A 14247-nucleotide genomic window follows, 5' to 3' on the forward strand; every position below is an offset into this window, starting at 1 on the left:
TTCTACTGAAAATTGAGATATCTTCTTTTAAATAACAGATATCTCTATTTCAAATTCAGATATCTCTATTTGAATTACTGATATCTTTAACTGTAATTGAGATGTCTTAATTTTTTTAAATAGAAATTTCTTGAATTTTTTTCCAATTAAAGATATTTTTATCTTAATTGAAAATATCCCTATTTTAAATAGAGATTATCTTGAATTTTGTTTGAATAGAGACATGTCTTTATTTAAAACAAAGATATCTCTAAATTCAAATACTGATACTCTATGTAAAATAGATATCTGACATTTCTATTTGAAATCCACATTTCTATTTGAATTGGATTATTTTGAATATTGAAACACAAAGAAAATAATGATTACTCTCTAATCCTGATCAGTGTTAACAAAACCCTTGTAATTAAAATGCACTCTCCGGAATCCATATGCATGCATGAGAGATTGTACTAACAGGGGTTTTCTAAAGAACAGAACAAGACATGTACAACTGTTCTGCGACAAACAGCGAACTGCTACGGCTATACGCAGTACCATTGAAAGCGTTCGTCATGCATGCCCAAAAGGAGGAGTCAACGGAGCAGTTGTTTTTCCTATTTGATGGTTATAGATACACTATACATGCATTCAAATTAGTATTATTGCTTTAGCCCTTTAGGCCTTTTGAAATAAAGATATCATTATTAATATAATAAAGGTATAATCTTAAATTCAAATAGAGGTATCTTTAATTTAAAAAGAGGTATCTTTAATTTAAATAGAGGTATCTTTAATTGAATATGGATATACAAACAAGAGGCCAAAGAGGCCTTGACGGTCACCTGAGTGCTGATACAGGTAGAGCATTGCAAAGTTGGTTCAAATCTGTAAAAAGTATTTACAAATTAGAATAAACTTTAAAGATGCTTCACCGCCGACTGAGCATAAATGATATTCATTATTTGAACAATAATTGGTGTTCAATCGTGTGTATGTATGTCTAATTAACACAAAAATAATATATATATCTTTTCATTTTGCCTTTGGTGCATGCGCAATCAGTACTTCATTCCATATAGGATATAGTGCGTCAGAATTTTTTCGGGATGCAATTAATTATTTTTCATCTTTTTAACTTGACGTAGAATTAAAAGCTCAAACTTTTCAATGGTGATAATGGTGTAAAGTAAGTAATTTTTGTAACTGAAGAAAAATACTAAATCGTCTGCTCCTGTTTTTGATAATGAAAAAATACTATTTGTTGGCGGTGGAGCATCTTTAAAGTTGAACCTTCGTATTAAAATTTTCATTTTTTGTTTTCAATTTTGATAGTTAGTGTATTATGTTACCAAACCTTATGCTTAAAATTCCAATTTGCTTTGACAAAGTTAAACAACAAAACCAAACTAGAAGTCAGTCAGTGTCAGTGATTTTTTAAATTTCACTTTTTAATTTATGAAGATTATTTGGTTCCATCAAACCTGTGAATTCAGAAGAAGATTTTTGAAATTTTAGCCATTTTGACCCATTTTGGCCGCACTCCTCTTGCTCCCTGGGGGTCAGCCAGGACCAACATGGATATGGTGTTAAAATAGTATTTCAGGCTAATAATTCTAACCCAGTTTGACTTATTTCCTATGAAAACAAAGCAAAAAAATTCATAAATGTGTTTTTCCAATATATACTATAGTAAACTTGACCCCCTCCCCAGGGGGAAACATGAGACCCCAGGGTCATATAATTTACAATTTTTGTAAAGGACCTTAAGACCTTTCCATCTATGAAGAGTATTTGATTCTACCAGTTCCAGAATTTTAGAAGAAGATTTTTGAAGTTTTAGCCTATTTGACCCCTTTTGGCCCTGCCCCTATGGCCCCTGGGGGTCAGTCATGGAAAATTTCTTAATAGGATTCAATAGCCATCTCATAGGGATAATTCTGACAAAATTTGACTAATTTTCTATCATAAATGACCAAATAATGCTCCAAAATGTATTTTCACTATATAAACTATTGCAAACTTAACCCCCTCCCCAGTGGAAAACTTGAGACCCCAGGGTCATATAATTCACAATTTGTTGTATAGGGCCTTAATTGAGACGTTTCTATCTATGAAGAGTATTTGATTCTACCAGACATCTGTGAGTGGAGAAGAATATTTTTTAACTTTTAGTCCATTTTACAACTTTTGGACCTTCCCACAGACCCCTGGGGGGTGGCGGTCATCTAATTCACAATTTTGATTAGCCTTATGCCTTAGAAGGTTTGTACAAAATTTCATCGAAATTGCTTAAGCGGTTTTTGAGAAGAAATCGAAAATGTAAATTGTTTACCAACGCAAGACGACGGACAAAAGGCCATAATAGTAGAATAGGTCACTTAAAACTTTGTCTCAGGTGACCTAAAAAAAAAAAAAGAGATAAGAGCAGCTTAATTAAATATAAAAGAAGCATTTTCACCGCCCCATGAACATATGTAGATATTGATGACGTCATCGACAATGCACGCTTTGGTCACAGCCCATCAAGTTTTTACAAATGCCTAGTTAAGCAGCCAGGACATGTACAGTTAATTCATAATTAGCAAGAAATTGAATTAATGTATTGATCTCAATCATCATGCATGTCAACAAACCTGCATGATTTAATAGCTTTATCTAATCCTTTGTCAGATACCAATTAAAACAGAGTAGCAGGTTACTATATCCTCAAACTAAATTGTAAACAAGTATATTTTTTTATATAATTAAAGTTCAAATTCTCAATAATGAACTAAGTTAGGGTATATTCTTATACAAGTACACCATCCAAGCTAGCAATTATTTTAAACATTGGTTGTAAACTTCAAATAAATGTCATATTATATAATTATACAAGTACTTGTTGTAAAAACTGGTGATCATGATACTTGTTTGATGTCAGTAAATGTCTCTCTCACATCTATAATTCACACCACACAGAGCATAATGTCTAAATAAATGTGATGTAGTACAGGTACATGATGGAACACAATTAATGTGATGTAGTACAGGTACATGATGGAACACAATTAAATTGATAAAGTTGACCTTCCCGCTTGTTCTCATTCAACCAGACTTTTAGTTAGCTATACAGCTGTATCATACCAATAAAGGATTACATAGTTATCAAAAGCCTGTTGAATGAGACTATATACCTCGATCCTGTATCAAGGTCAGGGCATATCCCTAGCTCATAAACATCAAACACACCACTAACAAATTATTCTGAAATGCATTAAAAGTTAATGGATCACTAATAACTCATTCTCAAAAATATTTACCTTCAATGGATCACTAACAATCTATATGGTTTGTTTCTATGGATCACTAACAATCTATATGGTTTGTTTCTATGGATCACTAACAATCTATATGGTTTGTTTCTATGGATCACTAACAATCTATATGGTTTGTTTCTATGGATCACTAACAATCTATATGATTTGTTTCTATGGATCACTAACAATCTATATGGTTTGTTTCTATGGATCACTAACAATCTATATGGTTTGTTTATATGGATCACTAACAATCTATATGGTTTGTTTCATAGTGGAATTGGTTTGTTTTTCTGATGGAGCACCAACATATCTATATGGTTTGTTTCTATGGAACATAACAATCTTGAATATGGTGTGTTTCTAGGGATCACTAACAACTACTATTTGGTTTGTTTCTATGGAATCAATAACAATCTATATGGTTGTTTCTTTGGATCACTAACAATCTATATGATCTTTGTTTCTATGGATCTACTAACAATCTATATGGTTTGTTTTCTAATGGATCACTATGTAAATTAGTGGGTTTTGTTATTTTAGTCTATTAATAAATGGATCAGTACTTTATGTATACGTTACATGAACAAACCACCACTTAACAAGACACCATCGTATTCATGGTTTCGAAATGCATGATCTTGTGAGATTATTTAAACTAATTAAGATGAACATATGACATTGTACATTTATTGCAAATTACTACCAACAACTATGAAAATAGTTTAAAGTAGCCTCCCCCTGAGACAAAAGGAGGAGAAAAAAAACGTCCTTTATTAATACGCTAAGACCTGTGATTTTGTAAGTATTATTTAACATTTAAGCGTCACAAGACTCTTAAGCGTGTGTAGGTCTATCTGAGAAGTCAAAAGTGCATAAATTTTCTTCGGGTATAGAGAGAACCTTTTTTGGAAAAAAAAGGACGTAGATCGTTTAAAGAAAGTTTAAAGAAAAAAAAAAAAATGGTTACGTTCATGGTTTCAGTTCGTACCAGAAAATAAATATGGAAAAAAAAAAACATTATGTCTCCGTGTTGTGCTCGTTTTTGGAGCTTTTGTCAAACTCGAAGAGCACCTAGTTAAAAACAAAATGTTGATTGGTATTTATGGGAAATTTTGCCGTTTGTTGGTAATATGACTTATGAGTATTAGATATTAAAGCTCATAATTTCCTAATGAGATGTTTAGATATGAATTGAATGTTTGATTGTGTGGATAAAATTCATTTTCTAGTAGTGCTTCTTTATGAAAAATTAGCTCATACAGTTTTTTGTATTAATTAGACTTATATTTTTTCTCCAGAATAATGAGCTGCACAGTATTTGCTTCCCCTTACCCTTAATTAGAATGAGCTATAATGAATGCACCAGTTTCAAAGGCCCATTTTTGCTATATTTAACCCATTATAGGAAAATGCATGGTAAAAAAAAAGCTTAGCAAGTGTTTCTGTGGTATTAAACTTTTGTTATTATTGATTGAATTCAATAGGGGGAAACGGTAGTTTACTTTCTAAATCGAGGAAGAAACAATTTGGGGGTCCGTTGGTGAGCTTACTTATATGCCCCATTATTAATTTTTTGTTATTTTTCAGTATTTTTTAAAGTAAAAAATAAAAGTGCCCAAGTGTATACCCAATTTAAATGTAAAAATAAATCACAAAAGTGTATCGTTTCTCTTATTAATTGGCTCAATATCTTAAATTACTACGAACCTGAGTAACGATTTGCAGCAAAAATTAGCTAAATTCACAGCTAAAAAATGCTGGGCGCCAGTGGATGATATTCGTTATAAAAATAAAAATTTCAGTATCAGTAAAAAATGGAAATACTGTGGCTCTACTTGAAGCGAAACAAGACACAAATTTCAAAATGGCGCTAAATGGGGCATTTCTTTGAAAAATCCCTATCTCTACCTAATTGTATAAAAAAATCTACTAAAATTAGAAATAGTAATTTTTTGACAAAAATTTGGGCATTCTGGGCAACTTGCTACAGATACTGTATAAATTATATTTGAAAATCGCACATAACTTCTTTGATTTATGTTGAAACGAGACTTCTACGGGACTGATTCCTCAGAAGAAAGTACATCCTTAAATGGAGAAATGTTTATAATTAAATATTTTGATCATATACAGCTTAATGTTATTTTTAAGTTCAAGAAGTAAATTTTGAGCTAGGTGAAGTCATAAACTTTATATTTTTCAGACTTCCATCTTACAACTCCAATTGTACATGCTTTATGTATATGTTGTTGTGTTGGATATTAAAACTACCCATTATTACATTGGTAACAAAAATCTTCGTCACTTATATATATTTATAATTTTTCTGGATTTTATGTCACTATCATTGGTCGCAGAATGCTCTGCCACAGTGAATCAAAGATAAATAAAACTATGATTGCACGATTTTTCCGGGAAGTAGTTCATAGAAAAAGTATTATAGCACGGTTACTTTTTAGATTAATACCCAATCCTTTGATCATAAACACGCTTGTTGAGTCAGCGAACACATAGGAACAATACATACTGGAAGGACTTTAGGGCGAACGAAGTGTAACACAAAACAACATGGCAAACCGGTGGACAGGTTTTCAAAACTTTTTCTCATCAGATGATATCGCAAATATATTTTTTGACAATGCTGACCTCAAAACAAAACTCAGAGAGCAACAAGGCACTGCGTAGTTAGGCATTTCAGGTGACTATCTGGGTAGCTGAGAAAAACTCAGAGCACTTGATTTTGAAACGTTTTCTGTTGTGGATTTTAGACGACGCACGTCTCCAAATTTCTACATGGAATTGAGAAACAAAAATAAGGTGAAAAAGACTACAATAAAATCAACCCTTTTTGGCCATACAGGTAGTGGGATTCAGAGAGACACCTAGATGAAAGAAATGACATGGGGGTATTAACCTGGCAATAAAGATTCTGACATAAAAAAGTTGGCTAAAAAGTCTTCAATTCCATGACAAAAGAGCTTTAAAACGACAGGGAAAAAAAATGGCTTGTATTATAGATCATTTACCACTCAATAAATGACGACGATTTGGAGCGCATTTACATTCTTACGTTACAGTAAACTCCCGACGACACACACACTCTAATTACAGTACCAATGGTGGTGTAAAACTGGTGTAACATATTTTATCATTGAATGTAAACATTGTACAGGTTATGGTAGTTTCTTGCTATGGCAATGATTAAAAAAAGATGATTTAATCAGAATATAATTTCTGTATTATGTCAGATTATTAAGTGTGATTTTATATTGTTAATGTTTTGGTCCGCAAACTCTTTGTTCTAAGTTTTTTTTTTTTTTAATAAAATAAAACAATAAAATGCTGCATTTCGGACGTTGACGAGGTAGACCGAGAAACCTTTCTGCAACATTAAAAGACGTGATTTTGCAGTTACATGAGAATCCACAAAAACAACATGGTTTGTGTACTAAGGTCCACAGAGGAAAAAAAAAAAACAAAAAACCGAACCAGACATGGATTCAGTGAGATATGGAGCATGGAAAGCATGTACAATATCAAGAGGTTTGTTTAACAGTATTTTGTATTTAAATCTAGTTAATTGATTGGTTAAATGAGCTCACAGTATTAGATTGGTTATAAATGCGCTTATAGTTTTGGATTGGGCTTTAAATGGAGCTCACAGTATGCGATTGGTTTTCTATTTTAAATGAGCTCACAGTATGGATTGGTAAATGGAGGCTTACAGTATTGATTTGGTAAAAATGTGCATCACAGTATGGATTGGTTAAAATCGATGCTCACAGTATTAATGGTTAGTTTTGGTAGAATGAGCTTACAGAATTGATTGGTTTTTTTTAAAAATGAGCTTACAGTATGGATTGGTAAAATTAAGCTTACAGTAGTGATTGGTAAATAGATTACAGTAATGATTGGTAAAATGAGCTTACAGGATTTGATTGGTTAAAATGAGCTTTACAGTATGGATTGGTTAAAATAATGCTAGTTACAGTATGGATTGGTAAAATAACCTTTACAGGTATGGATTGGTAAAATAACTATTACCTGTATGGGATGGTAAAATCGCGCTTAAAGTGTTAGTTGGATATGGTTTAAAATGACGCTTACATGTATTGATTGGTAAATGTTAAAAAGGAGCTCACAGTATTGTTTTGGTTAAAATGAGCTTACAGTATTGATGGGTAAAATGAGCTTACCGTATGGATTGGTTTACAGAATAATGCTATTACAAGTATTGATTGGGTAGAATGAGCTTAACAGCTATTGATTGGTGTTGAAATGAGCTTACAGTCTTGAATGGTTTAGAATGAGCTTACAGTATTGATGGTTAAAATCAGATTTAACAGTATGTGTGGGTTTTTATAATACGCTTACAAGTTTTTGATTGGGTAAATGACCTTACAGTATAGATTGGTAATAAATGAGCTTACAGTTTTGATTGGAGTAAAATGAGCGTAACAGTATAAATGTGTTTTTGTTCATATTGTTTATTCTATTTCGTTCATTTCTATTGAAGATAACAAATTTTGTCCAAACGGTTACAGCAAACATGTTGTTGTGCTTGGATCACCAATCCTTTGCTATTGTTACCTAGGTCTTTAGTAATAATTCTTTTTATGATCAATGGGACTAAATGCATGCGCCTTTGGTCACTCAATATTATAATATATGTAAAAGAATGCAAGGTTACTTTCTCCGTTTCACTAACCATGTGTGTATATTTTCAGGGTAGTATAGTTTGGAGGGTGTCCTGTAAGATCTTTTGTGAAATTCCTTCGGATTGCTGAATGCAGGACAGGCCCAAAATTCTATTTCAAAAAGCGGAAAACTGGTATGGAACCTCCTGCAAGTGATGGAAGTTTGAAATTACACAAGAAGTGCTAATAGGCATAACATTCACTCTTGATCATTCATTTCATGGGAAGAAATATCAAAGCCGGGCAGGAATTTCTGTTAAATTTATACAAAATCCTTCACCTCCGAGAAAACTACGTTCCTGTACGTGTTAGATGCCACTCATATTGCAGGTAGGCACATAATGACTAACAGGCCATAGATAGGAAACTTTGTTGAAGACGTATTCTGGACAAAAAAAACTGATGACAACACGAAAAAGCTTTATGTCTATACAACCAACTTTGCAGAGAAAATCAAGGACAAGAAAGAACTACTGTCCCTACATCCTTTAGCCTTCGGAAAATAGATGATAGCGAAGTTTTGAAAATATTGATTTCGGCTCATTTCAGCCATTGTCGGATTAATTCACAAGCTGAAAATCTCAATGCAGAATTGCAAAGTGATTTTGATCAGGGTGATGAATTGATCAAAACTGTTTCTATCCCCACAGACGAGGAATACAGAGCTTTTACAAACTGTGTATCTTATCCGCCAAACAGATTTCAGCCTCCTGCCCCAGTATTTAATAATTGTTCATCACAGAATGAATTTTGCAATAATTATATTATATGCATTTTTTATTAATTTGTGTCATTTGAACACTTTTGATGTTAAAACATGTTTCTAATGTGTATGTCATATATATATATGTATACTTTGAGAATATAATTCATCTGTTAAATATCAGTTTTTGTCTTTTCTTTTCTTTTTTCTGTAAACAAAGATGTCCTGAGTTAATTCTCAGAAATCAGCTAAAATACAGAAAAATTTGTAATTTTTTGAAAATGACGAAAAATAATAAAACAAATATAGCATTTTGTTTCGGTCCATACATGGTTATATCGACCTCATCAAAATGCTATATTTGTATAATTTACATTATTCTATAGCCACCTACAGGCCTAAGGCCTTTTCTCAATCTTTCCACACCCCATCTAATAAGGTAATACCTTACCTGAGCTGATCAGGCATCACAGGTAAGAACCCCAGGGGTCCATTATAGCATTGATCGATTCAATTGATAACCTGCTGTGACAACCTCTAGATCTGTACCACCAGTCTACTTGACCGCATGTGGTTTTGTTTCAAATAATAATAAATAGTAAACTTACTATATTTTATCAAAATGTGCTATATTCTTTCAATACTAAAAATTACTATTTATAAAAAAAAAAATTCTCAAAATGAAGATAATGTGTACACATTGTTTTGTATCTTATTTTTATTTTATTGAGGAGGGGGGAGAAGGGAGGTTAATTATAGTTAAATTCATACACTCTACTAATTTAAGTCCCTATATTTTTACTTATTACATGTACAGTTTGTATAATTCCAAGCATGCTTCAGACACATACTCTTGAACTCCCATTCCAATTGCAAAACCTACCAGTAAATATACCTAGTGTAGGTGTATTTCTCTACCTCTGACTCAATATATATATGCACCTCGGTCTGGCCAGTTAATTGTTTTATCCTGTAATGTTTAACTAACATCCTAGCTCAGGGTACATTGTATACATACTAGTCAAACATCTACATTGTAAGGCCAAAACCGCCACCAAAATGTCTGTAGTAGGGTTTATTGGCAAAAAAAATAGGGTCGGTAGGTCGGAGGAAGAATTTTTTTTTTTAAGTCTCATTTTCACTCTAAAATAATGGCCAGCTGAACTGGTGTCTGAGATCCAAAAATCCCAACCTTTTGATATATTTTTCTGTAGAAAAGAAAAGTGGAAAAAAAAATAGGGTTGGTAGGGCGTAAAAAATATTAGGGTTGGTTAGGTAACCCTAAAGAGACATATTTTTTTTTTGCCTGATATAGAAAAGAATGGATTGTGATTACCTGAATGCATGTAAAAACCTATTAACCTAGCTAACTTGTAATTGGAATACATAAATATGGGGTATGCTAGTGGATGTTTCTGCTAGAATAAATCAATACAGCTTATACATGTACAACTGTTTATTTATCTAAACTGATTTTTGTTCATTTATTATACATAGTATTAATATTCATAGGATTTGTTTTGAAATTACTACTAAAGAAATCAAATTTTTTGATCCCAAAATATTATTGTTTAAGTTTACAATAGAGATGTATCAGCCAAAGTTTGGAGATGTTTATCAAATATTAAATATCGTCAGCATTGTAAAATACGACCCTTTACCTAGTTATGGGGGACTTTGGTGTTTATCACCTGTCTTAATGTGCAATATGAATTTGTAGTTTACTAAGTTAGAATGTAGTGCACTAGGTGTTAAGGTTAGCTTACAATCAAAAGTAGTAGTGTATTGTCAATCAAACATGTAATATTTACAAGTTGATGGCATATTAGGATATAGGTTATTAAGTGGAAATTTAACATATACACTTACCAAATATATCAAATAAGATTGATCATATACAATTCTTCTAAGGTCTAAATATTCTGCTGGACTTTCATTAATGACTGGACAAGTTCAAATACATTATACAAATAACAGAAATTTACCTCTAAACTAATGTCTTTATTTTCTTTCTTCCAAGTAACAAATTTTTATTTATTTCATTCTATATATGTTTAGGTCTATTAAAAATAGTGGGGACTTATCTGCATGGGCAGTAATATCTTCCTGACATTCATAGAAAGATATATTTTATTTTGCATTTTAACAAATGTTACTTCAATAAAATAATTTAGTACATGTACAATACTGTACAAATATTTAACTTTGTATTGTAATTAATGTATGATGGTATAGTCTATTGGTTGAATAAGAAGCAAAGGTTAGGGACTTCAACATTATCATTCTAGTTGGGGAAAGAAGGTTATAACAATGGATTTTATTGTCTTTAGTCGTATAATTTGGGACTTTAGAAGTTGTCCTTATTTTTATAAGTTGTAAGCTTTTTCAGAGTCGAGTCTGGAATTACCTATTATGGAAGTGACAATCTTCCTGTGTGTGTGTTTGTCCCCTTGTAGTCATGATCTTATTGTACTACGGGATGTGCGACTTCTGACCTATGATTTAGTTTTTATTTTTATACGCTTACGTTTGTAGCATCAGTGATAGTCTAGATTTTCAGGAAGGTAACTCTCTTTAATTTCCCTCGGCAGAACGACAATTTTGACTACCATCTTTTTGTTTTCAGGCTTCTTATCATATATATAGGACTGGTGCATAAATTATGATGGTACCAATTTGGGAGTTGCGTTCATACATGTATAAGCTGATTATATCTTGGAATTATATTTTAAAAGATGGCTGTCTGTTTTAACGGTTAAGATCATTCTAGTCACTTAATACTCGTAGCTAGCCCTTTCATCCAATCATGCTACCAATTAATTTGCATTTAAATTGTCTATAAGAATATAAAAATTTAGTCATTATGTCCATGGCCTCATTTACTTAAGTACTGTTTAGACTGTGGCAAAGAGTAACATTAAGTTTTGGGGATTTTTACCCCAGATAGTTATTGTATCTAAACCCCAGATTTTTTTTCAATTCTTTGTGCAGAGAGCAACTAGACCATACTTTGAACTTAGAATGGATATAGCTTTAGAACAATAAAATGGCCCCTTATCCACTATATGCAGGCCTACATAATAGTGGATACACTCGTCTTTACGTATTCGTTTATGTCATCACATGTAAATTTTAAATTATCCATGTTGTATTGTGAAGGCTTCATCACGTTGTAAGTAATCTGTGGACTTATCCCATGATTTTCTTGTTCAGACAATAAACGATATATTTACAGTAAAATTTTCAAAAGTAACTTATAATTAGTCTTGGACTAGGAACAAAAACTTAGTTACATTAACTGCCCGCGAGCAATAGCCTTGCTAGCACAATGAAAGAGAACTTCCATAGCAATGAAAAGAGCGGTGAAGCGAGATTACCATCTTGGATTGATACAAAATAGCCGTGCGTATGGTTGAGATAGGTTTCTCAGATATGGGCCGGGATTTAAAAAAATATAACTTCCTGAACCAATAATATACTTCGTTTCTGTCATGTGACCAGCAATGAATAGTGTCGGCCAATAATACGTAAACTTCCGAATACTGAAAAGTGATCACGGGGATTCAATTAGTTTATGTTACCCCCGATGTTTACACGCAGACTCGACTTTCAATGCAACGTTTTGAAATCTAGATAAAATAGTAAGGTCAAGAACACCACACTCCCGATATCCCAAGGGTCTACACTATCGCTGTGCATATGTCACTCGTTATAATATATATTCCACAATAAAAGCAAGTAACCCTGAAATATCGAGAATGTAAGGGGACTGTCGGTAAACTACATGTACCAGTCATATTTAGATTATCATCAATCTTATGGGCTTTGCCGTGTAAAGCCATATACATACACATTGCAACTAATCTCAGATATTTCCGTAAAAGTACGACTAGATACATTGTAGAGTGAATCTTCTGGCTGATTACTTTCTGATTAGAAAAATGTCTATAGAGCCAATCGCCTATGATTGTACAGGTACATTTTATATTTATGTATGCTACCATAGACTGGTACTCCGTATATCCTTTACATCATTTGAGAAATACTTCATAGACTCTGGACATCCTCATATTTTCACAAGCTCATTTTAGATTTTAATACTGTATTATCACGTAGCCAACTATATGACTCTAGTTACTCACGTCCATCACATTATTTTTCACAGCGCTCATTTCTAGAATTAATACTGATTAATGTAGCCACCACAGACTCTCGTACTCACGTCCATCCACATTATTTTCATCTCAATTTTTACGAATTAATACTGTTGTATGAAGCCAAGACCACGACATTCTCGTATCTTCACAGTTTCAATGGCCAACATTATTATTCTCGCTCATTTTTCAAGAATTACAATACTGATTCATGTAGCCACCACAGACTCTTCGTACTCCACGTCCATCCACATTCTATTTTTCACGCTCAATTTTAGAATTAATACTGATTTATGTTTAGACCACCCACGACTCTCGTACTCACGAACACTCCATCCATTATTTTCACGCATAATTACTTAAGTTAAGAATTAATACTGATTATGTAGCACACACCACAAGACTCTCGTACTCACGTCCATCCACATTATTTTTCACAGCTCATTTTACGAATTTAATACACTGATTATGTAGACCACACTGACTCTCGTTACTCAAGTCCCTCCACATTATTTTCAAGCTCATTTTTGAATTAATACTGATTATTGTCTGCACAACCACAGTCTCTCGTACTCACGTCCAATCCATCATCATTTTCACAGCTCTTTTTAGAATTAATACTGGATTATGTAGCCACCACAGACTCTCGTACTCATCGTCCATCCACATTATTTTCAACGCTCATTTTTATAATTAATATGATTATTGTTGACACACATTTTCGTTTCGTTAACTCCGTGTCATACAGTATATCTGTAAATATATAACCCAGAATGAAGTTTGTGTAATATTGTACATTAACGGATATCGAACCAGTGATGATATGCTAACGGTTCGACTCTACCAACAAATTAAATGTACATAAGCATGTAAAGAATAATATCTCAAAACTGGTGACATCCTTATATCCCTACGGCCCAATAGTCCCAAGGCCCTTTAGTCCGAAAATTAGTAAAAATTGCAAGTTAATAGAGTTGTTATAATTAACGTATTTTGACGAAAACATTTTTCGGCACTGCTGATCTGACAATTTCTATGGACAGCAAGTTGTCATTTCTTTATGGAGCAATGCCAGGTCAAAATTACATCAAAATAAAAAAAAAAATAATAAAAATAACATCTTACATTTTATAGGATATCTCACAAGCATGCATTCTATGAATTATCTTACGAACATGCAAGCTTTAAAATGTCCGATTGTTAGCCTTTTGTACACTGTATTGCATTAGGATTAACATTGTTCCATGAATAAATGATGTATATAATCAAATCTTACCGAAAAATGACTTTTATTATACCTGTAAACGTCGTTATATTGTACAATATATACATGTATTTAACGACTTCCCCATTCTTTGAATTGTTTATTCTACCCATAATGATGGAAATGGTCCGCATAATGATATTTTTTG

At 32.5% G+C, this 14247-nt stretch overlaps 1 protein-coding gene across 1 annotated transcript in view; it reads right to left on the bottom strand.

The window, feature by feature from the left end:
* Nucleotides 1-12043, bottom strand: part of LOC138334232 (uncharacterized) — a 31975-nt gene extending 19932 nt beyond the window's left edge. The window contains exon 1 of the mRNA XM_069282847.1: nucleotides 11980-12043. Within this exon, the coding sequence (XP_069138948.1) occupies nucleotides 11980-12027 (48 nt within the window). The 5' untranslated portion in view covers nucleotides 12028-12043. The remainder of the gene's footprint in view (nucleotides 1-11979) is intronic.
* Between the last annotated feature and the right edge of the window lie 2204 nt (nucleotides 12044-14247).

The sequence above is a fragment of the Argopecten irradians genome, chromosome 11 (assembly GCF_041381155.1).
Source record: "Argopecten irradians isolate NY chromosome 11, Ai_NY, whole genome shotgun sequence".
Taxonomy (NCBI): Eukaryota; Metazoa; Mollusca; class Bivalvia; order Pectinida; family Pectinidae; genus Argopecten; species Argopecten irradians.